At 46.1% G+C, this 26,623-nt stretch overlaps 1 protein-coding gene across 4 annotated transcripts; it reads left to right on the plus strand.

Annotated features, from left to right (window-relative positions):
* Positions 1-1,388: 1,388 nt before the first annotated feature.
* On the plus strand, positions 1,389-18,375 carry Side (motor axon guidance molcule sidestep). 4 transcript variants are annotated; one of them, XM_076781340.1, is made up of 12 exons: positions 1,389-1,635; positions 9,438-9,594; positions 12,155-12,366; positions 12,428-12,538; positions 12,642-12,857; positions 14,855-15,151; positions 15,218-15,348; positions 15,403-15,562; positions 15,624-15,926; positions 16,374-16,841; positions 17,231-17,440; positions 17,671-18,375. In XM_076781340.1, exons 1-12 carry the CDS (start codon positions 1,530-1,532, stop codon positions 17,712-17,714), a joined length of 2,415 nt encoding a protein of 804 aa, XP_076637455.1. In that variant the 5' UTR covers positions 1,389-1,529; the 3' UTR covers positions 17,715-18,375. The 4 variants fall into 4 exon arrangements, with proteins under 4 accessions (XP_076637455.1, XP_076637456.1, XP_076637457.1 ...); XM_076781341.1 differs by having other exon boundaries at positions 16,374-16,835; XM_076781342.1 differs by having other exon boundaries at positions 9,462-9,594.
* The last annotated feature ends 8,248 nt before the right edge of the window (positions 18,376-26,623 follow it).

Genomic DNA, 26,623 nt, shown 5'->3' on the forward strand with positions numbered 1-26,623 from the left:
AAAGGTTAAATCTCAACAATTTCCATCGAATTTGATCAACGTATCCTGGTTCGTAAAAAATTACATTCCAATGCATTTCTATGATTTCTTTCCCGGTAATGGATCACGATACCACGGAATAACAAGTTTGATTTCGAATGTGTCGCTTGAATACGAACGCAAATTACGTCTAAGAGGGTCTCGAATTGTTTCGAGCGAAGGATTTTGCTTAGCTCGCGTCGTTAGCACGGATGCATAACGGTGCATCGACGATGCGTTCGACGAGTCGCGTGTGCATTTGGTTGCGTGTGCGTGTCCTCGGGACCGGGTTAAGCGTGCGTGTGCCGTACGAGGAGGGTGCTCCCGGGTGGGGGCAACTACACGCGTGTCTTCGGTTTTGGTTTTAGTTCCGTGGCAGTCGCCGACGACGACGACGATCTCGAACGGCGCTCGACGGTTCCGTCGACGCGAAACCGCCGCGATCGACGATCGAATATTCCTTTTCTTCTCGTGCGAGGTCCGCGCGACGTTCCACGGATACCTTAGCGACGGGAAGTGTGCAATACCGGGGTGCAATCGTTGAAATTCCACGCCGATAGATCGAACGAGTACGGTTACCAGGCGTGTCGTTCGCATTCTACGAAAGTCGGGGTGTTTCGCGAGCTCCGGAGAACTGTATCGAAATCCAAGGAATTCCACGGCAACGACGCGGAGGAACAACATCGGGGCACGCGCTGTGGAGCCACCTGATCGCGGGATCCTAATTTAAACCGCGCGACGCGAGGTAAAGAAAAAAGGAAGGCGCGATCCAGGAATAACAAACGCGCGCAAAGGGAACGCCACGTCGTGGAAAGAAACAGAGAGAACGAAGGGAATAAGAAAACCCGCGAGTCGTTTTGAAGACGAGATCAAAGTTGAAATTGTTCGGGGCGGGGGGGCAACGGCGGGGGAGGAACGCGCAAAACGAACGAGACCAGCGCGACAAAAATTCTGACAAAGCGAAAAGAATTCAAAGGACGTGGAAGGAAAGAACGGGCCTGAAAAGGGACAAAGACGGGATCCGAGCGTCGCTTAGACGCGGGAGAAAAAACGTCGGCTCGTTTTGTTAATCAAAAGATTTCGCGACCCGACGTGACGCGACTAATAACCAGCACGTGTGACCGTCTAGCGTCGATCGGAAAAAAGGTCGAAAGGAAGCCCATAGAAAAGGATTCTCGGCCACCGACTTTGACCGTGGGAGGTCCGCTCTTCGAGAAACCGAGAACCACATCTTGGATAATTTGTTTCGTTTAGCAAACCAAGGAGGATCGATCCTGGGCGACCAATCGAGCGCCATCGAGGATGTGTCCGCCGTTCTTTCGTTCTCGATCGATCGTGAGAGCGTACGATTTAAAATATTGCAAGAGAGATTGCCGTTGATCCAGCTGTCGGTGGGAGTACGAGGCAGACGACGCATCGATCAGGATCTTGAATGTTCCTGGGGCGTCGATCGGACGGGGCGGTGTTTCGCGCGTCAGCTCGAACGCCTGATTCTCGTATGCAGGTTCGAGATGCGTCGCACGTCGGGACACGTGTTTCTGACAAGTTTGCTGATACTACTTCGAGCGCGTCGGGCGAACGCGGCCACCGAGGATTCGTCCGAATTTCAGAACAAAGGTAAGCAACGTCGCTGCGACAATTTTGAACTCGTTCGAAGCCACGGTGACACGTCCCGGGAAGAGAAACTTCCAGCGTACCCTATACCGGATACGAACTGCTGCTACACGGGGATGAATCTACTTGAAAAAATAGGTCGAAAATGGGGGGAGACATTTTTTCGTACGGGGCTTCAATTGGGAATAAATCGATCTTGAATATTTGTGGAGCACGCGTGAAAGTTACGTTATATTACTGATATTTCTGTTGCAAGTTACTTGGATAAGTTTTTATTTAAGTTATAGTCTTAGTTAATTTTGTTATTGATTCAAAAATTGTCGGAAATGTTGTCTGTAACAGTCGAGTGTACGCGTGCCCCAAAAATATTCAACATCGATTTATTCCAAAAAGGAAGCTCCGTACGAAAAATTGTTTTCCACATTTTCGACTTATTTTTTCACGCAGATTCAGTCACGTTCAGAGAAAGGTGGCACAACAAATCGTTTCGAAGCTTATTTCGTCGCAAACGAGCCCGTCGACCTCGGCCCGATTTAAATAAGTTAGAAGTTAGCGCCTATCGACAACGACCGGAAGGATTCAAATAGACCCGCACACCCGCATACGAGCCAACAACTTTTCAGAGTTCCTAGCATTCGATCGACTCTTTTACGACACTCTTCTTAAGAAATACGAGCAATCGTCTTTAACGACGTTGTATTTCCTGCTTTTTCCCCCCACGGATGCTCTATCAATCTTTCATCACTTGGAATATGGTTTTGCACAATATTTTCACTTCTCGACTGAAATTTAATTCAATGTACGGGTAATTTTTGCAAATCGATAGGCATTTTCTAAATGAATTGCTGGATACTGCCGTCAGATCGTTTGGTTCGCCCCGTCGATCGTTTTCTGCGATTCGAAGGAACGCGGCGGGTCGACGAAAATAGACGCGCGAGTTCTATGGCACACGAGTCGCTTCGATTTACCAACATTACTCACGTTCGCGAACCGAGATAATTGCGTTATTAATTATCGACGCCCCGTTTCCCTCGACCGTCCATCAAAGGCGGACAACGCCCGAAAATCATCCGAGCAAACGAGAGGATCTAGAAAATAAAAAAGAAAAACTGTATGTCAACGATGCTTCGATCGAAAAATAGGAAGCTTCTCGGCGAATCCACCGGGTGGATATTTTTGGTCGGTGGGCAAACACCCCGCGGGATCACGAGCAAGAGAATTCGCGCGACTTATTTTCGGCGTCGTAAAAAGGCGCCGCTTCATTTTGATCCCACTCGTTGCACGCTCCTCCCGACGCGGTCAATTTCCAAAATGTATTTATTTTGGTAAACAGGAACGACCCACCGATGCAGAAACTCGGCTACTGTTTGCGGATCGCTCAAACTTCTTTATTTTCCAGTTCGAAATTGGATTAACATCGATGCGAAAATTTTGCACTGGGGACGGTTGGATCCAATATAATCCCGCTATCGTATGGCGCGATAATTCTAAGCCTGTTCATTATATGTTTGTATATTTGGCGAACAGATTAGCAGTGTGAACCCCGGTGGTTGCGATATCGTAATCGTATTTCGAGCCAAGTTATATCCTCGACGAAGTTCCAGAAGATTTTGGTATCCCCCGCTATATTGAATTCTACGTGTTTGTCGTAAACCATTAGAAAATTTTCATTACATTCATGTCACTTTACGTTGCATGAATAAAATTATATTGGCTTTAATATCGATGCGAAGAATGTCATCGAAAAGGCAATCGTGCAACGTCTGAATACCAAAACGTTTGGAAAAAGAAATATACGAAAAGAAAAGAACAAAAAAAAAGGGTTTCCGGACGATGATGATTTGTGTTATAAAAGTTAAGTAATTCCTACGAAGAACTCATCAGTTTTCATTGATTATTCTTGCTATTTAATAAAGTTTGTTCGGGTTATCATTGTAAATAATATGAAATGAATTAGTCGCACGAAAGGACCCGAAAGAAATATTGATAAAAAAATAAAGCAGCCTCTAGGGACGTTCTGTTAGGCTCTTTGTATGCCAGACTTTTGTAGCTTTTAACCAAAGAGGCTCGAAGGGGATGTCGAAAGTTGGAAGGAATTCGAGGAGGATCCGCCGACGAGTTTCGAATTCCAACCGGGGATCGGTCGAAAATATAAATATATTGCCGCCGGGGACGGATAATAGATTCGCCAACGATTCCTTTATTCGAGCGAAAATATTTGGGCTAGAAAGCGTAAATACGAAGGCGGGCCACTCGGCGATCCATCATCGTTCCTGTAGGTATCGCCGGAGGAATCTTTACATGTTTGTTTAACGGTAAACGTCAGCTCGAAACGAGCTCCCCGCGAAAGCAACACTTTCCGCGAAACGAAAGCACATAAAGTGCGCGTGCCACTTTTCGCCCGAGCGTCCCGACGCCCTTCGAGGGCCACAAATTACCCTGCGACGTACAATCGACCACGAATGGATCTCAGGAAAATTTCACTCCGAATACTGAAATTGGAGCTCGTAGAGGATAAATAAAGTAATTTAAAGATTCGATAAATGCATTTGAATCAAGGGAGAATATTTTATATAAGGAAACGGTTTTTGTTACCCCCATCATTCTGTGAAAATTCTTGGACCGCCCGACGTACCTGCATTCCCCAGTTTTAATTAAGCTTTCAGTTTAATCGTATGGACGACATTTATCGGGACAAAACACCCTGACCTCACATGTGGGTCAGTGAATAGTCGACGTATTAAACAGCGTAAAACAAACGCAAACATTTCGTTTCTGTTCAAGCTTATAAATGGGCGAATAAAGTGCTCGATCGTACTAGGTTTCGTTGTTCTTTCAGAAGAATACACTTGTAATATACAACGGTGCTAATTATTTTAATCAATTTACTAAACTTTATTTTATTTAGCGGAAAGGATAATTGTACCCTACACAAAAGAGAAATAAAGATTAAAAATGATTTTAAAAGTATAAGAAATTACTATGTGGCGTACAATTTTAGTAAAACCAAAATTGAAATTCTGGCACAGTTATCAAACATTATATTTCATTTTCATCGCGATAGGTATCACGGAAAGTGCTTTTAAATCTATTAAATTGTATTATTGTCAGTGGCCAGGAAGGGGGCGAGAACTGTTAGTTACTGTGCTCACGTACCGAATCTTATCTCGTACTTCGAGTTTGGGCGTTATATGGATAATTGTACACCCACAGAATTTTTATACCTTCGTTTCTTCCACACGAAACTACGATATACTCGCGTTTCGACTATTACAAAATATAAATGCTAAACTAACACACCTTTCGAACGCTGTAAAAAATATGTCTTACATTTTGACACGTGCTCGAAAAATATATCGCGGAAAATGTAATTGAGACGGCTTTTTATAAAAATCCGCTGATATATACTTTTTCCGTGGCCGATATAAATTTGTTGCAGTCGGGTAAATCGCGAAAATGCACATAAATCGTTCAAAACAACGTTGAATCATGGACCACCCGTATATCTCTCGAAACCAGTGATTTTTCACTTTTGTTTCAACGCACGGCGCATTAAATTATCTTTAATCGTCCAAAATTTATACGTTTATTCAGACTTTCGACGCTCTCGTTTCTCCCTGGCAACGCATTGGCGATACAATTTCGAGAAAATTGATAACCTCGATTACGTTCGCGCAGATTCCAAGCAAATCCACAGGGGAGTGTCATGGATTTTGAATAAGTATCGTTTTGAGGCGTCGCGAAGGCCCCTCGAAGCGGACGAAGTTTGAATAACAAATAACGCCGAACGCAGAAACCCGCGAATGAAATTACCATAGAAAGTGATCAAACGGGAGACCTTTATCTCGAGAACAACCCTTGGCGGGGGCGTCGACGGTCCGTCGCTGCACAGCGCGACGAGCAATGGACAAAAATAAAAAAACTGAAGTCTAAAATTCATAGCTTGTCATATCTTAAAATACTACCCACAATTTTTAGTGAATTTTCCAATTTGTCGTTAAAAATTATGCTTGAATTTGATTTAAAACATTTTGTATATATTCAGAAAAGAATTTTCCAATAAAAGTTACTCGGTAATCGTGTGACAACAAATGGTAAACGAAAAAATTAGCAGAAATTTTTTTATTCGATAAAAAATTAAGATCAGCTTAATTTTCCCTCCATAAATCGATCTATCTTTGGTATTAGAGGCCTTAGATCGTAAACTGAATAGTTGAGGAGTAATTAATTGTGTCCCAAGCTCCCATATACTCGTCACGCTGTGCGCTGTGAACAGATACTGGAAAACTGGGGGGACGTTTCAACAGAGAACTTTAATCTCGCGTCCTTGCGACTACAAATCGGCCCCGGGGAATAATGGGAGGAGTCGTTCTAAATAATTACAACTCCTCGGATGAAATATCGAACCGATTCCACCGTCGAAGGACCTACGACGCGGCCCCGAACGTCTTCCGGAGCCGGACCCTCCTCCAGCGTAATTTTTTACAAGCCCAACCGAGCTCGGAACCACGTTCGTCGTTCATATTTCACGGTCCCAATCGGCCCTGGCCACCAAGAGGAATCCCGCCCCCCCGGATTCCCCGTCTCCCAGGACCGTTTAATCGCGCTCGCAGTCATCCTTTGGATTTTCAATAAGCCCGGGAACAACGGAGACGCCCGCTCCCAAAACGACCGGGAACAACCATCGAACCGGAGAACGTAGGTGGTGACAGTTGGAATTTTATTGGAAAACCGAACTTCTTCTCGGTAGGGCAGCAACAGGTGTTGGCACGAGGAAGTAGAATTACTCGGGAACGGAATTTACTAAAGCGCGGCCGAGAGGGGATGGTAGATTCGAAAGAGATAACGCGCGCGGCTAACATGAATTTAATAAAACGTAATACGTCCCAGGTATCCAGAAGAAACGGACGAGTCGCGACAGTCAAGGTACGATGGTGCATTTATTTGTACAGAGGGGACTCAAACGACAAATAGTCGAGGAAATGCAATTCTCGATAGAAATTACGAATAAAAGGTTTCATTTTTGCTCTTCGTATGAAATTTCTCCCAGTTTGCTTGGAACGTTTACCCTACAAGATTTGCTTGACGCGTTTTAATTTAACGTTTAAAGTTCCGGATCCCAGACGACAGTTTCGACGAGTGAAAGGCAAAGAGCTTCGTTGCTGGCGAAAGCGGAGGCAGACGTTGAATCGCGGAATATTTCCCGTCTCGTGTAAAATAAAAATTCGAAGCGAATACGTGAAACCGTCGAAGGAATGTCATCGATCCGTTACGTGGCTGTACAATGGGGGAATGCCTTCGAGACGCGAGACAAAGGGCAGGAAATTGCGCGAGGTGTTATCCAACGTCTGAAATATGCAGATAGGCGCCGATAAAAACACGCAAATTAATTCCATATCGTGCGAGCGACGCCGCGGCGGCGCGGTTCGTTCTTATTTCCACGTTATTCCGGTGGCTCGTGTTCGTGGCTCGTAAATTATTTTAATGGGCATTTTTAAACGGCCGCGGATTCGATTCGCGAAAGATGGATGCCGTATCGGGGCGGGAAACAAGACGAGAAAAGTCGTGGACGACGGGGGACACGAAAATAGACGACTCCGGCGGAAGCGCGGTTTCCTAACGCGCGCGATACAAAAATAACAACGGTTGCCCCTCGAGCATTATTTACATAACGGTACACTCGGACGTACAGATTCTTTCTACGAATCTTTACCTATTTCCTTCGGATATCGGAATTCTATTCTGGTACGCGACGCCACGCGTCCCGGAGAGGCGATTGTTTGGACAACCAGTCGCCCGTTTACGCCCCTCGGGGCCAAAATTAGGGTTACGCCGCACTCGGTGCGCCCGAGATCGTAATTAAGTAACCTTATTTCCCGAGCCAACGCGAATCCCGTCGTTTGAACTTCTGGCGCGACGCGAATGATTAATTATGATCGAAGACTTACACGTCTGTTCGATCAAAGTCGGAAAAAAGTCGAGGGACAGAGAGTTTAGTACGAAATAATTGTTTCATCGCGAGGATTTAGGTACGTTTGTTCGTCAAAGAAGAAACGAAATCGAAATGTAAAAATATCGTGTAGAATAAAACCAGCACGAACTCGTTGGACAACGCAACAGCCACTGATCCCTCGAGTTGCGTTCAGAGACGGCGGAATAAAATAACGAGTGAAATTATAATCCGAACTGCGTAGTGAAATTATATTTCACGTCGAACGGACGCCTGTTTGGATAGCTGTGTGATCGATTAAGCCCAGGGTATAAATCGCGTCGCGATATTTTTGTTCGAGCGAGGTTTTGTCCATCTCTGGTCCCGGTCGAGCCCCCAAAAAAGATAATTCACGCGAGATTACGCAATGGCGGACCCCGGGAGCGTGTATTTCACCGATCGGAGCGCGTGGCCACGCATCGCGGCGATGAAACGCTCTGTCGAGAAGACAAACTGGCCTCGGTCGTTCGCCTTTCAGCGGCGCGTTACGCTGCGCGAACACGAAAAAGCTGCGCGGCATGGAAAATCGAAAACGGGAAACGACGGAATGGGACACGCGAACACGACCCGACGCTTATCGCGTCGATTTCAATCTTTCCAACGGCCCGACTGCGGCAATGATTCTCTAAATGAACGGGGCGATTCGTTAGTCGAACGTTTCTATCCCCAGCGACAGGAAAAATCCTCTTTGGAAACGACGAAGCATGAAAGATGACATTTGAAAAGCGACACAGCGGTGATTCTTGAAACGAGACCCAGATATGATTCGTTAGTCGAACGTTTCTATCCCTACCGATTATCCTCGAAGCTTTTAAAGTGTGGAAGGTTATATTTCACGATACGAAAGCTCTCTCGAGTATATCGAGCTCAGCAAACGAGAGTTCGACATAGAGTGGTTATATTAGTAATCGTCTTTTCGCGAGGATTTGACGAAAGAAAAGTTCGATTTAAAAATTCCCTGAATGATAAGATGCAGTTCGAAGTAAGCAAAGAAAACAGCGCCGAGAATAAACCGATTTCGAAGTTTGAAAAGAGGGGTACTAGCATCGCGTGGACTTCGAAATTCGCTGGTATCGGGACGATGCATCATCGCGCGCGACTTAAACTTAGAATCGTCGCGATGTTACGAAGATTCTGCACGCGGAGAAAATAGAAACGATATAGCGCGACCGCACACGTGCGTGAGAAACCGGTGTTAATGCACACGACGGTATGCCATTGATAACTCGCTCATTCTCTCTTGGCATCCGTTACGGGGGCGGGTCTCGCGTTTCTGTATCGCGAAACGATCGAATCTTCCGGTGTTCGGAATCGAAACGCTGCTCGGAACAGCCCAACAGGCCGTACTGGAATCGTAACGAGCACAATGGGGGAATGGAGAACGCTTGCACGTGTATTCTGCACGGTTCGAGTTCGTCGCGACGACAGCCCCAGCGTCAGGGAATCGCTTCATTAGCACCGCTTTCTTCAATCTGTCGTGTCACCCTTAACGAGGAACCGAGTGCCCGAAGAAACTCGCTGGAGGGACCTTTCGTCGCCTACGCGAATCTCTTTGGTTCTTTTAAAAAGCACGAAAATGCTGGATAGAGAGAGAACTCGAGACGTGTGCAAAAGTATTATTTACTTTACATTCTTTGCATCTTCTTTACTTCAAAGGTTAATGAAATCGAAACGAACGTGCAGAGTATACGTTGTCGTGAAATAGAGTTTCAAGAACTAATAAATACGAGTAATGTATCGTGGTAACCGTAATTATTAATCAGACTGCCGAAGAGTTGCTAAAAAAAACACATGCTTTTGTGTACATTTCTTTAAGGTCCTACGATTTACACTCTTACAGCGCCGTTGAGGTTGGTGTGGGCGAACGAGGGTGAAGACGTCGAATTGCCATGCGACATCACACCCCCGACACCGACCGACTCCGTCAACATGGTGCTCTGGTTCAAGGACTCTGTTGGAATACCCCTCTACAGGTAACCTTTTCTCTTCCTTGGATCATTATACAGCGAAATTGGGCATTCTTTTAACATACGTTTCACCAATATATACAATACAATGGTCTCTAGCGATGTTTCGTCCAGTCTCGAAGAATTTCCAGAATTAAACAATTTTTCTATGACGTAGTATTAGCTTGCAAGTTTTCAGTACTCTTGAGATATTTATTTCAACAATCATAACCGAAATCAACGTCTCAAAAAGTGTCCAATTTCATGTGAAACATAATATCGTTATTCTAACTAATTTCTAACCCACAGTATTAGTTAACCCATAAATGGATTATCGGGGCAGCTGCGGTCCTCCACAAGTTCAAACTAATATCCTATAATATATCTAAGTGTAACTATTCTACAATTTATCTAATCCTCCATTAGATCATTGTTTTTTAAATGGTTTGAAATCAACAATGAGTAAAATAATTCAGTCGAGATTGAGAGTCCGCTCGAGGGTTGAATGATCTACAAAGCCAGAATATAAAAAAGACTCTCCTCGTCCAGGAATATTCCTCCTATCTCCTCAACGAAAAAATTAGTACGACTTTAAAATAATATTTCCCAGCGGTTGCTCCGCTTTCATCCCCCTAGATCCATGCTTAGAGCGTCCACGTTGGAAACAGAATTTGCAAATATTCTTTTTCCCTCCCGTTTTCCGCGCAAAAACCCCCGTGATCCTGTTTCCGCGATCGCCGAAGAGCAACAGTTAGCCGCAAGCGACCGCGACCGCCCCCGAAGATCGCAGTCGTTTTCGTTGCACGATTTTTTTCGATACCGTTTCGCGAAATGCCGTTCCTTCTTGGGGCTTCCCAGTTTCGCGGTTCACGGGAGCCGTTTCGTGGGGAAAAATGAACGTCCGCCGTGACGCGAACCGCCGGATCTCGGCCGCGCTTAATATTCGCGGATGCCATTGTTCTGAGAGATCGCGACTCGAAATATCTCGAGCCCCGGAACTCTCTTTTTACGGATGCACCGGGCGCTGCACTTTCGTCTATTGTGCGCCTCGGGGTCGACGTCGTGCACCGGAGACAGCCATCGTTGCCAGAGTTCGAACACCCGAGAGCATCGAATAAAAATTCCTAGCGAATCATCCGCGCCTCGATCGCATAAACGAAAGATAAATTGAGGTAGATCGCGGCAACGTAAATAAACAAGAGCCACCGCGTACCGCCGGGTCGGCTTCGCCCCGGAATTTCTTAATACCGGGGCGAAGTTCTTCCACAAATAAAGCGACCGATCGAACGTCGTTTCGCGCTGACAAATCCGCGCGTACAGCGTGCAGCGTTTATTTACGAAGAGGGGCGAATTCGGCCGGGTAAAACGAGCATCCACGTTCGAGGAAAAAATATTTTCCACCACGTGGGCCCCGTCGTGGGCCTGCTCCGCGTCAAAGGACGATCGTAAAAAAAAATACAACCCGAGGGAACGACCGACACGCGAGAAGAGCCCGATGCAGGCGGCTTTCGAGTCTTTGCTGGTTCTGGTTATTTGCACCGAAAGAGTTTTCCATAAAACCCGCGGGGACGTGAAAAAAGCATGGAAATCCGAGGCGTGGGACCAGCCGCGACGCTGGAACAACATAAACCGGGGCGTTTATAACCGGCGCCGCGGTTCGAAAGGAAATCGACTGCGAATTGGTTCTTTTCCCGCGCGTTCCTGGCCCTCCCCCTCCGGTGATTTCCTCCTCAACGTTGCGTAACGGTCAACCGTTCGCGGGGGAATCTAAATTCGCTGACTGCGCGCTTGCCAACTATACTTTTTCTCGCCGCGAATAGACCGCGCGCGCTAGAGTTAGTCACCGAAACTGGCCAACTGCCGGTCCGCGCGGTGTTTACCAGCTTCTTTTTCCACCCCCGGAAACGTCAACTTATCCCCGCGCCGCTCGATCGTTGACTCGTCGATCGAGCCAAGAAATTCCGACGCGCGGATCGACAGGAAACCCTAACCCGGTCACCTCGATACTCTGATCTTGAGATCCTTTCCATTAAAAAGTCTCCGCGTCGCGTTGGGTACTTCCAAGAAGTTTTAAAAAAACACTCACGTACTATAAACGTGACGTTGGTCGTAGAAAAGTACACCATTTTCGTCAGAAAGTGTTTCCTTTTCCCCGAAGTGGACTCTCGATCTCAAGAAAATGGTAAATTTTCAAATAAATAATGGGTTTTTCGAGGACTGACTTCATCCCTCAAATATAGATCATTGTCTGCTAGAAACTCCTGAGCAACCCCTGTTCTTAGACGCCCGAGAAAATATTTCTTAACTACCCCGACTGATATACACTGCTTTGAGCTTATAGTCGCCATGATCGTAGTATACAGGGTGTTCAGCAACAGGTGTCAGAGCCTCTAAGGGGCGACTCTACAAAATAAGAACAAACAAGCCTCTTTCAAATAATCAAAAGTTTAGAAGACGATTCTGATCAACGTCTAACCCAATGTGAATTCCCATATCTAACCCGGATCTGTAGAAAAGTTATATTTAATTGTCTAACGATTGCTGATAGACGAGACAGTCACAGAAGTTTGTTTACCTCTGTTTGTAGCCTAGACGCGAGGAGCGGAGATCTCTCTACCGCCATTCATTGGGCGATCAGCGACGATCTCGGCAGGAGGACGTACTTCCAGATCGGTGACGGTCACCGGGCCAAGTTGAAGGTGACCAAGGTCACGTTCAAGGACCAGGGAATCTTCAGGTGTAGGGTAGACTTCATCGATTCTCCGACGAGGAACTTTCGAGTGAATCTTACGCTCGTCGGTGTGTATCGTGTTAAGGTTTCTCCGTTGTCAAAGTCTTTGACGAGTTCCTTTTTCTCCAGAGGAGCCGACGAAGCCTGTGATACACGATGCCCAAGGGCGAGAAGTGACAGGGGTGGGTGGACCGTTTCTCGAGGGCTACAACCTCGCCTTGACCTGCCAGGTGTCTGGGGGTAAATTGATCTTCTTTCCTGCTGAGCGATTAACGTTTCAGAGTTCGATTTCCTGGCTTCCTTACCGCGAAACTCGCGTTAATGGCTCCTTTGAACGATGCAGGAAGACCGAGACCGTCCGTAACGTGGTGGAAGGACGGCGAGATCCTGGACAGCGTCGTCGACACCGTCTCCATCGGTTCGCCTAGCAAATTCACGGTGAACCACCTCTTCATTGACAAGGTGACAAGGTCGTTGTGGGGTACCAAGCTCGAGTGCAGGGCTCAATCCACCCCTATGGCCACACCGATCGTTCGAGAAGTTCCCCTAGACATTTATCGTGAGTATCTTAGCCTCGAAATTTACTTTTATTAATAACCCTCAACGCGTTCGAAATTGGACTTATTTTTTAAATCAATTCTGTATCGATCCACCTCTAAATTTTCTTCTGCTTCGAATGTATTCTCCTTTCGTGCAATGATCGGGGTCCTAGGCAACTTCTCGTGCACGCACACTAGCTCGTTAACGTTCCCCAAGCGCCTTCGGGAACGAAGGAAGCCGATGCAATGTTTGAAAAAAACCGACCGCGAGCGTAACATCTGCTGGGAATAAAACAGAACTAAGGCGCGCACGCTCTTCAAGGTCGCTTCTTTGAATCTAACGCGCGCTAAAAACGATCGCGAACGTAGTTTCGGCGCGCACGTGCTGCGGATCTCGTTTTATTTCCGTTTCGTCGATAGCTTCGGCGGGAAAAACGCGATCTTACGCAAACCATTCGCGTTTATCGCGACTCGTCAACTGAGACGAAAATCCTCGTTCAAAGAACGGAGAACCGTTTACTTTTACGATCCCCTTCAGGCTTCGATCAATGAATTTTGGAAAGTATTATTAGTACTATCAGGATTTTTAACCTTAAATTGATTTGAGATTCGCGTGTTTGTCTAAATAATTTCGTACCACTATTTCGGAGGCATTTCGTCCTGGTTGGATGCTCTAGTTGCACCTACCGTGTCCTCTTAATCCCATGAACAACGGTCAGTTGGTTTAGGTCGGTTACGTACTATAATCTGTAACGAAAACACATACATAGGTGTGCTTTAACGACTACCCATCCATTGACTTATCTGTTCGACCCACATAAGACGTGGTTTAGAGAATTTTCAGACTAGGGAAAAAATATCGGAGTAGTACGCGAGGATTGATTATTTGTTCGTAGAATCGTATTTCAGTTGATATTGCCCGACCTGAACAAATGTTATCAGTCGTGTATTAATCGCGAAATAAACTTATGTTTATTTTTCATTCGGATAACGAGCGCTTTTATCGTTTTTTAATTGATTCAACAGATGACAATCGAGGATTGTATTTTATTTTGTAATGTACACGTTCGTTTCACCCACAGTAATGGTGTTTCTGCGTTGAAACGTGTCTAAATATAAATCGTGGCGTTTAAACGTCGACTCCCATACCCGAAGGGCCACCCTATTGTCCGCGTGCTTCGCGTTTTGCCCTATTGCTCATATTCACGCGAGTGTCCTGCACGACGACGTAGCAGAAGAAAGAAATTTAAATATAGTTGAAGCGAGTGACCCGCAGCGGAAGCGCGATGAATTCCAGCGATTTCGCGCGGACCTTCTTAACTCCTTTGACGGTCGCATTTCGTGGAATCGGCGTCGAAAGTAAAAATACGCGGTTCGGGTGGCGAACACGTGGCTCCCTCGACCCGTTATTTTCGCCGTGGCGGGCCAACCAACGGGACACGTCCTTCTGGCCAAATTTTTTACGCGCCTGCAAGTCCTAGGGGAATCGCTCCAACAGCTACGGATCACAAAAAAATACGAAAAACTTGCCTGGCGGAATGCGAGAGAAAAACTTTATTCTTTGGAAGAGCATCGTTCGATAGGCGGTGGAATCCCTGTCGAGTCTACTGACCAGAGAATCGCCCTATACATCTGCAATATACAAAATGATAGACACTGTCGAATATACATACTTATGATATGTTTAGTGGATTCCTTGGGATAGCTAACGATTATTTGTTGGATAGGCAGCGACATTTTTGTCGAGTCTCCTGACCGAACAATCGCCCTATACATCTACGATATACAAAGTGTTAGACACTGTCGAATATGCATACTTATGATATGTTTAGTGGATTCCTTGGGATAGCTAACGATTATTCGTTGGATAGGCAGCGACATTTTTGTCGAGTCTCCTGACCGAAGAATCGCCCTGTACATCTACAATATAGAAACATGTATGATGTATTCATGGGGTTTCTAGTGCAATGCCCTTGAAAAGAGTCTAACGGACACGATGGCGGTCTATTTTCCGCAGTGAAGCCAGCGATAGTGAAGATCGTGATGAACGAGGATCAGATCTACGCGGGTCGTCCGATCGCGGCTCGTTGCGAGACGTGGGGGAGCTCGCCAGCGGCAAGGATCGTCTGGAGCCTGAACGGGCAGACGATAGGCGAGCCCAACGTGTCCACCACGCAGAGGAGCAACTCCACGGTCAGCAAGCTGGCTCTGGCGCTGGGCAAGGACGACGACGGCAAGGAATTAATTTGCAGAGCCGAAAATCCCCGATTTCCCGGCGGGGTCCTCGAGCAAACTAAAGTCCTGAACGTCGCCTGTGAGTCTACCTTTCACGAAACGCCAGAAAAATCGTAGCAGCGAATAAGCTTTTCCGGTTTCCCAGATGCCCCAACGGTGGACGTGCATCTAGCGACAGGATACGTCCTGGACATGATCAGGGAGGGTGACGACGTGAAATTGATCTGCGACGTGCACAGCAATCCTCCCCCGACCAGGATCATCTGGTACCACGACGTGAGTATTCTCGACTGTTCCATTTAGAATCGAAACTACGAAAGGACGTTCCAGGACGACAGGCTGGAGCACGACGTGGCCGGTGGTACTCTGATCGCCTCGAACACCCTAACTCTGAGGGTGCTGACCCTGGCGCACGCCGGAGAGTACTCGTGCGCGGCGATCAATTCCGTCGGCGAGGGTCGTGGCATGCCGCTGTTCGTTCACATGAAATGTAAGTGTTTTCGTTCGCGTGGAGGCGTTCGTTGGTAAGATTTCCGTGATTGTTTCGAAAGATGCGCCAAGATGTCGGGCGGGTCACGAGCGACGCGAGATCACCGCCGCCCGTCGCGAAACGGTGTCGTTGCGATGCGAGGTCGACGCGGTCCCGGAGGACGCGGTGAGGTTCTTTTGGACGTACAACGGGACGCGGGGCGACGTGTTGCCGGTGCAGAACTCCAGGGCTCAGAATAACGGGCTCGTTAGCGTTCTGGATTACACTCCAACCGTCGACACCGACTTCGGGACACTCGCCTGCTGGGCAAGCAACAGCGTCGGCAGACAAAGGGCGCCCTGTATATTCAACGTCGTGCCGGGGAGTACGTGCCCTTCGAAACCGACAACTAGAACGAATTCCATGAAAGAATTCGAGACGGATGCGCGCGTGTGTCCGTAATCCGATACTCGTGCGCTTTCCTGGATGCTTCGTGACGCTTAAAGGGCGGATTCGGAACATTTGCACCTTGAGATTAACCCTTTGCGCTCGGCTGTCCCCTCTGTAGGGACATCCAGCAAAGATGAACGACGATATTATTATTTTGAAGTCGTTATATAGGCCAAAATACACAAGCGAAGAAAGGTTTCCGAGTGCGAAGGGTTAATTCTTGAAAAGTCGTACGATTTTCTCGCAAGCAAGCGCCGGCAGAATCATATTCAGGGGTTTGTTTCCTAATTTATCGACTTTAAAAGCCGAATCTGTACTCGAAGCGGGCAATGGGATACTCCGGGAAACGTTTCTAACCGAACAAACGTTGCGATTCTCGCAGAGCCACCGCAGCCGCCGTTCGACTGTTCCTTGCAGAACGAGACCAGCTCGTTGGAAGTGAATTGTATACCTGGTGCAGACGGTGGTTCGCCGCAGTACTTTTTGCTGGAAGTTCGGGGCATCCCGAGGCAACCGGGAGCCATCCAGGTGAACTCGCCCACGCTACACGCGCCGCAGAGCGATCAGGGAACGGTGGGGGAGGTGCCAGCCGTCTATCAGGAGAAGAACGTCAGGCCCAACTTCCAGCTGCACGACCTTGACCCCGGTTTCGACTATACTTTATACGTGTACGCTGTGAACGGCCAGGGCAAGAGCGAGCCCGCGCTATTGGAGCACGTCAGGGTCCTCGAACCCATCGGTGGCAAGCTGGAGAGGACAGGAACTGGCGTCTTCCTGGAGGATCTGAAGAAGGCCCTCCCGAAGGCCAGCTCGGAGAACCTGATCATCGTCATTGCCCTGACAGGTACAGGTACTGATCAATTTCTTTTTTTAACCGGTCACAGGTCAACAATGCTTAACGTCAGTATATTACTCCTATTTACAAAGTAGCTTTCTTTTATTTTTTAATATCAACAATATCAATACTCAATTATGGAACCCTATAGAGAGATATAAGTAATTTAAACAATTTAAAAATCAACAATACGTGGTGTTTAACCCAATGCAGCTGCACTTCGGTAACCAGACGACGGTTAATGATTAGAAATATATTTATCTTTGACTTCTGACGCTTTCTAAAATTGAAAGCACGTTGAGAGATAATTTTGAGAGTACCCGAAACGGGTAGAAAGTTTCGCTCGCGTGGAGTGGATAGAGCACACGTGGTTACGAGTAAGAAAAACCCTTTTTGGATCGAAGGTGCGGTGGCCTTGATCCTGATCGGCATCGGAGTGATCATCGGACTGGCGGTCTGCAGAAGAAGGACCAGCTCCCCCGTCAAAGACGGGCCGGACGATTTTACCATCCCCAGCTACGTTTCCGCTCAAAGGATCGAGCCCAGGATCAGATACTCCGGCGATAGCAGACGGGCTCAAAGAACGAGCCTGTACGTCGAGGAAAATCGAAACGGTAAAGCACTATTCGATAGAATATTCGAGTGCGCGTTTTAGGGTGGTAGTCGAGTCTACGAACGACCCTTATCCTTGCGCTCTTAGGAAATGATTACAGATTTACAGTTTGCTTTTGTACAGCGAACAATAAAATGTTCCTTGAAGATTTCGAGCTTCGACCACCCCCCTTAAAGCAACGCTGAAAATATTTATTTCGAAAAATACGAAGGTTGATTCGTTTTCTTTCAGAACCTGATCTCCTGCAGAGAGTGGAGATCGACCTGCACGACTAGTTTTGTACAGTTAGGGTTAACCGATATATTCGTTCTCGTGTATTATATGTAATACGCTTTCCTCCACGTCCTGTATATAGATATACCGGGGCGAAAGTGCCTATTCTCGTAGACGTAAGGCGTAGTTCGATAAGACGTAGGAAGTAGCAAATGCATTATGCGTCTGATCCGGTGATCGAACACTCTTTCCACAATTCCTGTACCTGTGCTTTACGATCATATTCGTGAAAGTGTCTTTTGAAGCGTCGATCAGACGGCGGAGCTTTATAGCGTTTATTTATTGCGCCACGGACCACTTTTGCGCTAGTAATTTACGCGCCATTCTTACCACGGGCGAGCAACAGGGCAAAGTATTATAACCGAGGCTCGTCGATTCCCATAGATGTAACGATATTCGTAAACGGACGAAATGTACAGATATTTTTACAGTCGCCAACCCAGTAAACGTAAGAATCGATCCCTGGCGTCGTACCCGTGCTTTCCAATCGCGTTCTCGAAGAGCACGACGCCCCGGGGACCGATATCGTAAGATTCTCGAGAAACCGAAAACGCTTAATCCAATTATGTAAATAGCGTAGGAATTGTGTTATTGGTGGACTCGAACGGCCAAATAAATTTTCACTTAACATCGTCTGTGTTTCGTGCGCGCACACCCTCGCCGCAAACACAGTCGTTATCGTGACCGAATTTTTGTAAAAAAAAAAAAACATCGTATTTTTGATCGTCGACGCGGTTTGTTATCGTTCGCGAAACGCAGCGCGATACTTCGATAGCGTAGGCGGACCAGCGTGGGGGAGGGAAATACGGTGACTCTTGCCCGCGGCCGTTCAGATTCAACTCCAACGCGAGATTTAGCCGGTATAAATAACGAGCAAGGGGAATCGACAACATCCGATATCCATAAATTTACGCGATGCTTCCGGCGAACGGGGATCGACAGGGTGCGTTGGTTTAAACAAACCGTATTGTTTGGTGCGGTGCTTCGACGCCTCCGATAAACCCTCGGCCTTTTAATCGGATCTCGACAGCTTTGTATACGCGAACCGGTCGAAGGAGATCCAGAGCAACTGCGAGGCGATTCGACCAATGTGTCTCGCTGTATACGATTGCTTCGATTATTTGCGCACCGAAATCGCAAATAAACCGTTCGTACAGGGCATTGACCTTCGACGAAGACGCTATTAACCCCACCGAAAATTGCAAGAACCTGCATTTTTCCACAATAATTCTTCGAAGGAAGTGAATAAAATTAATTTAAATCTCGGTACTCGTATCTTCGAAACCCCCGACTCCGTGCTCGCGTCACGATGTAAAGTTCGATTCCATCCTGTTTATTCATTATTTACGCGTAATTTTGCATAAATATAACGCGCAATAATTAGAATTGGAATTGCGCGTCAGTATGTCCATAGCGGGCAGAAAATTTACAAATTATAATGCGCGCAAACACAAGCCCCCGATACGAATTAATTGGCCACACGTAGACCAGCTACAATTTATATCGAGCTGTCGCAGAGGCGATATTATACGCGGGTTGTTGATTTATATGTAAATGCGACGTTCCGCGGCGTCGTTGCGTCGCGTTAGGCCGCGATAGCGTATGCGTTAAAAAATAACAGCCGACGGACGAATGCTCCGGATCAATCCTACTTTGCATTCGACGCCACCGACGGGAAACGTTTCGTTCCCGTCCGACGAAATTTCATCAACGTCGCGATAATCGTGACCGTCGATACCGTCGACAGATATTCTATTTTCGTTGAATTAGTTGCTGGCGTGCGGCAATCAATTACCGGGGAAAAATTTAATCAGCATTAACGGCATTTCCCCGCTAATCGCTTTACAGATTTGACCGGCGCGTTAAAGCGCGGCCATCGACGTTTCCAGCATTCGTCGTTCGCTATTCCCTCGCTCGAAGATCGAGTTTTACCCCCGACTGGAGTACGGGATCCTCAGCTTCGAAAGTAGCACGGGTTAGGGGGGTGAATCTTTAAAATGAAATTTCCTTGGAGTCGACAGGGTATTTAGTTTTGGAAAAATTATCGTCCAATATGTTACAGGAAACTAAAAGTTTGTTCAATTTCAAAATAAACGTAGAAAGTAGCATGAGTTATGATAGGGGGATGAATCGTCAAAACGAAATTTGCTTAGAGTCGATAGGATATTTAGTTTTGGAGAACTTTGAAGGATTTAATTGACACCCTGTAAATGCAAACTGAAAGTTTGTTCGGTATCATCCTGTGCACTACACGAACCATTTTCTAATTGCAAAGTCTCGTAACCACAGATAGCCAATTGTGAAAAGCGTTACATTCGTAACTCATTGTGCTCGATTCTCTTCGTTCGCATAAAATAGCAAAGTAGTTTCAATATTTCAACTCTCAGTCGTTTCGAAGTTCATTCGAAACCGCGGCTGTTTCGAATAATGAAACGAAACAGCTTCATTGCTTCAAATAACCATTATTTCCAATAACGAAGTTTCAGAATAACATCGCAGGAAACAAAAGAGTGATATTATTTCGTCGACGACCGTGTCTCAGAAATTCGGTTCCAAGGCGGACCCGATTTCTCGTCATTAAACGAGGGACTATTGTACGACTTGGATGAGAATTTTCTTTCGTTGAAACTCGTTACGTTAGATGATAAATATCGGTATAATGGGCAAGGGGGATGGATTTGGTCCACAGTGGAGAAGTATTTCAGAGGCCAGAGACGAATAGACGACCGCAGCGAACCGCCAGGCGGAGTGTAAGCGAACGCGGCGCGTATTCGCCTCTATAATGAAGATGCGAGCGGACCGACAACCGTTGTGAATGCAATTGCATATTAGAGAGGCGCAACGCGGAGCGGCGAGGAACCACCGTGTCGGACAGATAATTAGGTTATACTTTGTAGCGCGGCAAGCACGGTATTATCGTTATCGTCATGGGAAACGACGCTCGTAGAACGCCGCGGGGTATTCGTGTTATTTTCAGCGAACCTGCCACCCCCGTCGCCGCGTATGCCTGTTAAATCCGACATGTTCGAGGTAAACGTTTCCCACGAGGTGAATAAATCCTTTTATTTGCACGCCGGACTTTTAAGAATTCATGAAGTTTTTCAATTCCGCGGCCCTCGCGCCTCCCACGACCGCGAAATCTCAATTTATTCCCTGCTTAATTTCACTCAGGACCATCCATAACGTCTATCGAAGAAGTCCGTACGATATTCGGCGAAGATACATTTTAACTCGTTAATTCTTCTCTGCTTCGAGGTGTCTGCTTGCCGGGTAAGTCGACGAACGAGAAATAAACTTGGTTTAAATAGATCCTTGTGATAGATACGACTGTTTTCGCTCGTCAGGTTTCGTTTCAGCCCCGACTTAATAAACGCAAAATGTCCGTTTCGCGGGAAGCTTTTTCGAAAAGTTTCCAAGCGCTGGGACGAATAATTTTGGGAGTACATTTTTCGACGATCGTTGCTCGGTTTGGTAACGTATCGCCGTGCACGCGGATGAGTTAAAGAGTCGTAAATGGTTTGCGGTGGCCGCCTGACATTAGGGCGACCGCATCAGGACGACTTCGTTTAATTAAAACGGCATAATAGATGGGCGAGAGCGTGCACGCAGCCGTCCGGTGCATCGCTGCATCGGATGCATAGGTGCATCGGTGACCGAGTTCCTCGGAGTCGCATTAATTCCATTAAAACTTCGACGCGTTCGTTCGAAATTATCGATGGGAGTTTCGGATGGGTTTCCGTTTCGCATCCCTTAACAGGGACGGCGTCGACAACGCGTACGCGCCAAGGCGATGAAACGAAACGGGCGTTCGCGATACCTATTATTAGTTTTAATTAGTCGTATAGGGGGAGGCGCGCGATAGACGATTAAACGCGCGATCCTGTGTATAATTTATCGAAAACAAAGCGCCGAGTTATCGCCGTTGCTCGATTCTATGTAACGGGACGATCTCGTTAATTCACTCGCGAGCCGTAGAGCAGAAAATTTAATACCGTAGCAACGTATGATATTCATTAACATAACGGGCAATTATAACACGTCTACTTACGAATGCAAATAACGCCCTCGATCGATCGCGTTTGACGCCCCCACTCTTCGATTCGACAATTTGCAGTTGTGCTAATTTTTTACTGCCTCCCGAACGTCCACGAAATTAACATCATTTAATAAAGATTGTAATTGGAACACTTAGCGTTGGATTCCTTCTATATTGCAACGGGGATTTTTGTGTTAAATGCACGGGCACGGGAATTAATTGAAATTTACACAAATCGTATAGTGTATGTGAGAATATTGAATCTAATAAACTCTTCCTAACTCGGATGTATTATTAATTTCATAATATTTACTATTCTGTACGGTTTGTGTACATTTCAATTAGAAATATGACATCGTTCGAGTACCTTTGCGAACCTGTGTAGATTAGTAGAGAAGAGAACGAATTTCCTTAACAGTAATAATGGGTAAAATGGCCCCGACGATAGCGCCTTGTTCCGTACGTATAGAAAGAGATTAGACGTCGTTGGAAAGAGGACGTCGCAACGCGATAAAGTAATTCTCATCCAGGGGGCAAAAACGAGGGTTCTTTCTTGAACTGTCGCGGACGTCGGAGTCGAAGATTTACCGTCCCCTGGATTTTCCACGGCGAACGAAATTCAAAAAGTTGGGATCGCCCGGACAGGCGCGGGATCGAATCTTTACGATAGATTTATTTCGCCAACAGGTGGATTAAATCGCACTAAATCTCTCGCGCGAAAGGTTCGCCCCGGAATTAGGTCGCGGAACAAATTATTGGTCGGCGTTCGTTGTCATTTTCGTCACCCCCAACTTCGCGCTCCGATCGTCCTTCGAAGCAGAGAATGATATTCGACTTGACGCAATTGTTGCTTGTTTCTAACAAATAAATTTTTCAATCGAAGTGGCTGCGAAGGCGGGAGGCATACTCGCGACGCAGGCTGTTTAGTCGGTACGAAGACCACGATGCGTTTAGGGGTTGTTCGCATCGTGGCTCGTAAACGTTGCACCTCCGTCGCTCCAGGCAGCTCGAAGAGTTCGTTCCCCGCGTCGGTGCACTCGCAGAGCCAGCAAATTTGTTTCGCAACGGCGACGTGGGACGGTACATTGCTCGGCTGCTTGCCGTCACTAATTATTTCCCGTAACAAGCATGAAATATTCTCGCGGGAGCGCGACGCCGACGACGATAGTCCTACAGAGATATTACGTAAGATCCCTCTTCTGTCCTTTACATCCCCCGGAAAATATCTCGCTACGTTGTCTCGGGGAGGAAAAGAACCTTCGATTAAATGTCGTTCGCCTTAAAGTGGGATTAAAACCCTACAGAAGATCTATCGTAAAGTCCTTGCAATTGCAATCAGTCAACTATACTGGGTGTTCGGCCACCCCAGGGAATAATTTTAATGGGGAAATTTGGATGGTACGTACAAGCAAGTATTAGACAACTTTTCTATAGGACGTCAAGCAAAATTACTAAAAATCAAAAACGAATTTTTAAGAAAAATCGACAAGGGTGCCTAAATCTTTCGACAAAATTAAAAAATTTCAAATCGTTCTAAAAAAATTATTTTTAGTTGCAGGGGTCAATTTCAATCATTTTTGGTCAACAGTCATACCCCCGAAATCCTACTCAGTATCGAGAAAAAAATTCATTACCAAAACTGTAATGCCTGACCATACCATTGATATGTTTCACTGAAATTTCATGCGAATCTTTAAAACGTCATAACTTCTGAACGGATTGAAGGATTTTAATGTTTAAAAAAGCAATCTCCGCGTATTTTGGTGGAGAATATGTACAAATCGCAAAAATATTCGAAAAGTTGGTTCTTGACCCCGTAAACTGAGAAAAACCCCATAAAAGTTGTCAAATTTTCAAACGACCATAACTCCGACAATTGTGAATATATTTCAATGAAACTTTTTTCTGAAGTAGAGCTCACGGGCACCTACAAAAAAGTATTAAACAACTTTTCTGTACAGCGCCAAACAAATTTATTAAAAATGAAAAATGAATTCCTAAGGAAAATCGACAGGGAGTAGGTGCCTAAATTTTTTGACCAAAATGAAAAATTTCAAATCGTTCTAAAAAAAATATTTTTATCTATGAGGATCAATTTAAATCATTTTTGGTCAATAGACATACCCCCGAAATCCTACGTACTTTTGCGAAAAAAATTCTTTACCGAAAATATACTGAAAACTAGAATCTCCCATTAAAATTTTTCCCAGGGGTAGCTAAACACCCTCTATAACGACCAACAAGCATTTCCAAATTATTTCTGCCAATTTAGAATCGTTTGCTATTGATATATTTATTTATCTGGTCCCACGAATCGCTTCTTCATGGTTCTGTTGCACACCATTGACGTTTTTAGCCAAAGTACTCGTAGCAAACAGGGGCGAAATTTTGCCTACCAGTTCCCCTAATTGTTATCAGATCCCTTCCCGTAGGAACTCGAAGAAAATTGCTGTACACCGAAAAACTTTTAATTTGATGGAGGTGAAATAGCACGTCCGTCGATTCATCGGTTCGGTGTTTCAAGTTTCTCCGTTCGCCCCGTCTCCCGGACTCTTGACGCGTCACGATTCTCACAATGGGAGACGTAATTACGTTACGTTAATTAATCCGCCGTCCTCTCGGCTGTCTCCGTCCCCCCTGGCCGGTACGCTCCGGTTACTCGTCCGTCTGCGAACCTCCCGAGGTCTTTTAATTCGAAAGGAACTCCTGATGAAACGGAAATGAGTTACCTTACTTCCGTTTACCGAAGATTTCACGGTGAATTTGCGAGACCCTCGGTCCACCAGCGGGCCAGGCCTTCGGCGCGATTCAGCAGTCTCGTTCAATCTACCGTTGGTGCTGGAAAGAGGATCGAAACCGGGAGTTTTCGGACTCCTTCGAAATGTTAATTTCATCTTTCCCACGCGAACGTTTCCCGAATATAGCCAGGGACCCCGCGAGACGCGATCCTCTTCATAAAAATTTCAATTTCCAGAACAGCCGTGTTTACGGTGCCCGCGGCGCCGTGATCGATCACCGAAAATCGCTGCGAATTGTGCTCGATGGCCTTCAATTAATAATCGCCCGCAGAATTTCGACCGTGAGCTTTCTCGCGAAATTCCCCGGGTGAAAACGATCACCAGGGAAGCCGACTTTGTGATCTTTCCATTAAAATTTCGATTAAGGAGACTCCGAGATTCCTGGGCTTTCCGGTATCGATACCATGTCGACGAGACCCTCTTCTTCGCACCTATATCGCCCCCACATAAATCGTAACGAAGGGTCTCGATGGTACTCTACGATTGGAATCGAACTCCTGGCTCTTGGACGATTTATTCGAAAACCAGTTCAAAACAACCGCTCGATTCGTTAAAAAGACAAATTTATTTTCATTTATAACGAATCGCGAATGGGAGTAACTAATTCCCTAACTGGTACATTGAATTTCTTCCCTGCCGACAAGACACAGAGTCATCCCTATCACTATTTCACAGAAATATTCAGGTTCTAATACCCTTTGAAATATTCCTATTCCAACGTACGATGCAAGGGAGTTAATCGACATTAAACGAGATTTGATGACTAGTATACCATCGTCATAAAGGTGCCTGTGACGTTTAAAACCAGTTTAAAACAACGACTAAATTCATTAAAAAACACGTTTATCTTCATTTATAACGAATCACGAGTGGTAGCAACCGTATACTATATTCCCTCGCTGGTTGACCGAGTCTCTTCCCCGCCGACAAGACCCAGAGTCATCCCTACCACTATTTCACACAAATATTCACTCTCTAATACCTTTCTAAATATTCCTATTCAAACGTACGATGAGAGGGAGTTGATCGACATGTAGGAGAGCCAATTTTTCTGTCATTAAACGAAGGACCATCGGTCGTAGAAGTGCCCGTGAAGTTGGAGACGCAAAAAATGTAGAAAGAAGCTGTTATCTGCACGTGGTTGGAACCACCAGCGGCAACGGGGAAGTAATAACTCGAAACGAAGCAAGCTTTCGGCGACAGCCCCAATTGCGAACGCAATTTGTGCAGCGTAGCGCGGGTACGTCGTCGAAATTTTGACAAGCGCAATATTGTTTTTCCGCCGCGAGAAAGACGCGAGTCCGCTCGACTTCTTTGCCACCGGCGGGAGCGTCGACCGGAATTAACGCGCTGGAAAACAAGCCCACGCGTCCCTAAACTGTTAACGTTGTTGGTACAATGTCGTCGACTACGGGAACCCCGGCGAAATTCCACCGAAATTCGCGATATTTTCACCCCGCGTCGCGCAAAACAACAATAACAATTTGCGCGCCGGCGGCGAGATCGTTCCCGTAACTCGAAGATCGTAATATTTCGCGAAACGTTCGAGAATTAATTGACATCAATGCACGGACGAGACTCAGGAATTAATCGAGAACCCTTCGGACGCGTTATCGGAATATTCGCGAGGAAAATACCCTCCGCGATTCGTTACGAGCCATTTTTGACTTCGCGATATCGCCTGAAGTTAAATAATGTTAAATATTGAATGCAAAATGATTTGCTCCGATCGAAGGAGCGTTTAAAACGGACTACATTTTTATTTGCTCGAGTCCGATACAATTCGTTTTAATTTCGAGAGAAATACAATTATATATTGCTATATTGTAAATAATGTTCCGAGCGTTTGGTAATATTCGAGCTGTTCAATTCCCCAGTTAATGCATCTTTTGCTCAACGTTGCCAATCAAGGTTTTAAAGCTGTTGGCCTTATTAATAGAGTAGCGCGATATTTTAATGACGCAAACGCGTTAAGAATGGCTCTTTTACTGTTCGGTGCGTTCTCGTTTCGAGTGCCGTTCATTAGTCTGGTTTCCTTATTTTAACAACTGTAGAAATTTATCTGATGTTTGCTGAT

The sequence above is a fragment of the Colletes latitarsis genome, chromosome 14 (genome assembly GCF_051014445.1).
Source record: "Colletes latitarsis isolate SP2378_abdomen chromosome 14, iyColLati1, whole genome shotgun sequence".
Taxonomy (NCBI): domain Eukaryota; kingdom Metazoa; phylum Arthropoda; class Insecta; order Hymenoptera; family Colletidae; genus Colletes; species Colletes latitarsis.

Bases quoted from the DNA above. Each gene is read 5' to 3' on its own strand.
- Side (XM_076781340.1), top strand. From the start codon at position 1,530: ATGCGTCGCACGTCGGGACACGTGTTTCTGACAAGTTTGCTGATACTA. The intron at 15,152-15,217 runs GTGAGTCTACCT...CCGGTTTCCCAG, and splicing joins TAAAGTCCTGAACGTCGCCT to ATGCCCCAACGGTGGACGTG. The intron at 15,927-16,373 runs GTACGTGCCCTT...CGATTCTCGCAG, and splicing joins ATTCAACGTCGTGCCGGGGA to AGCCACCGCAGCCGCCGTTC.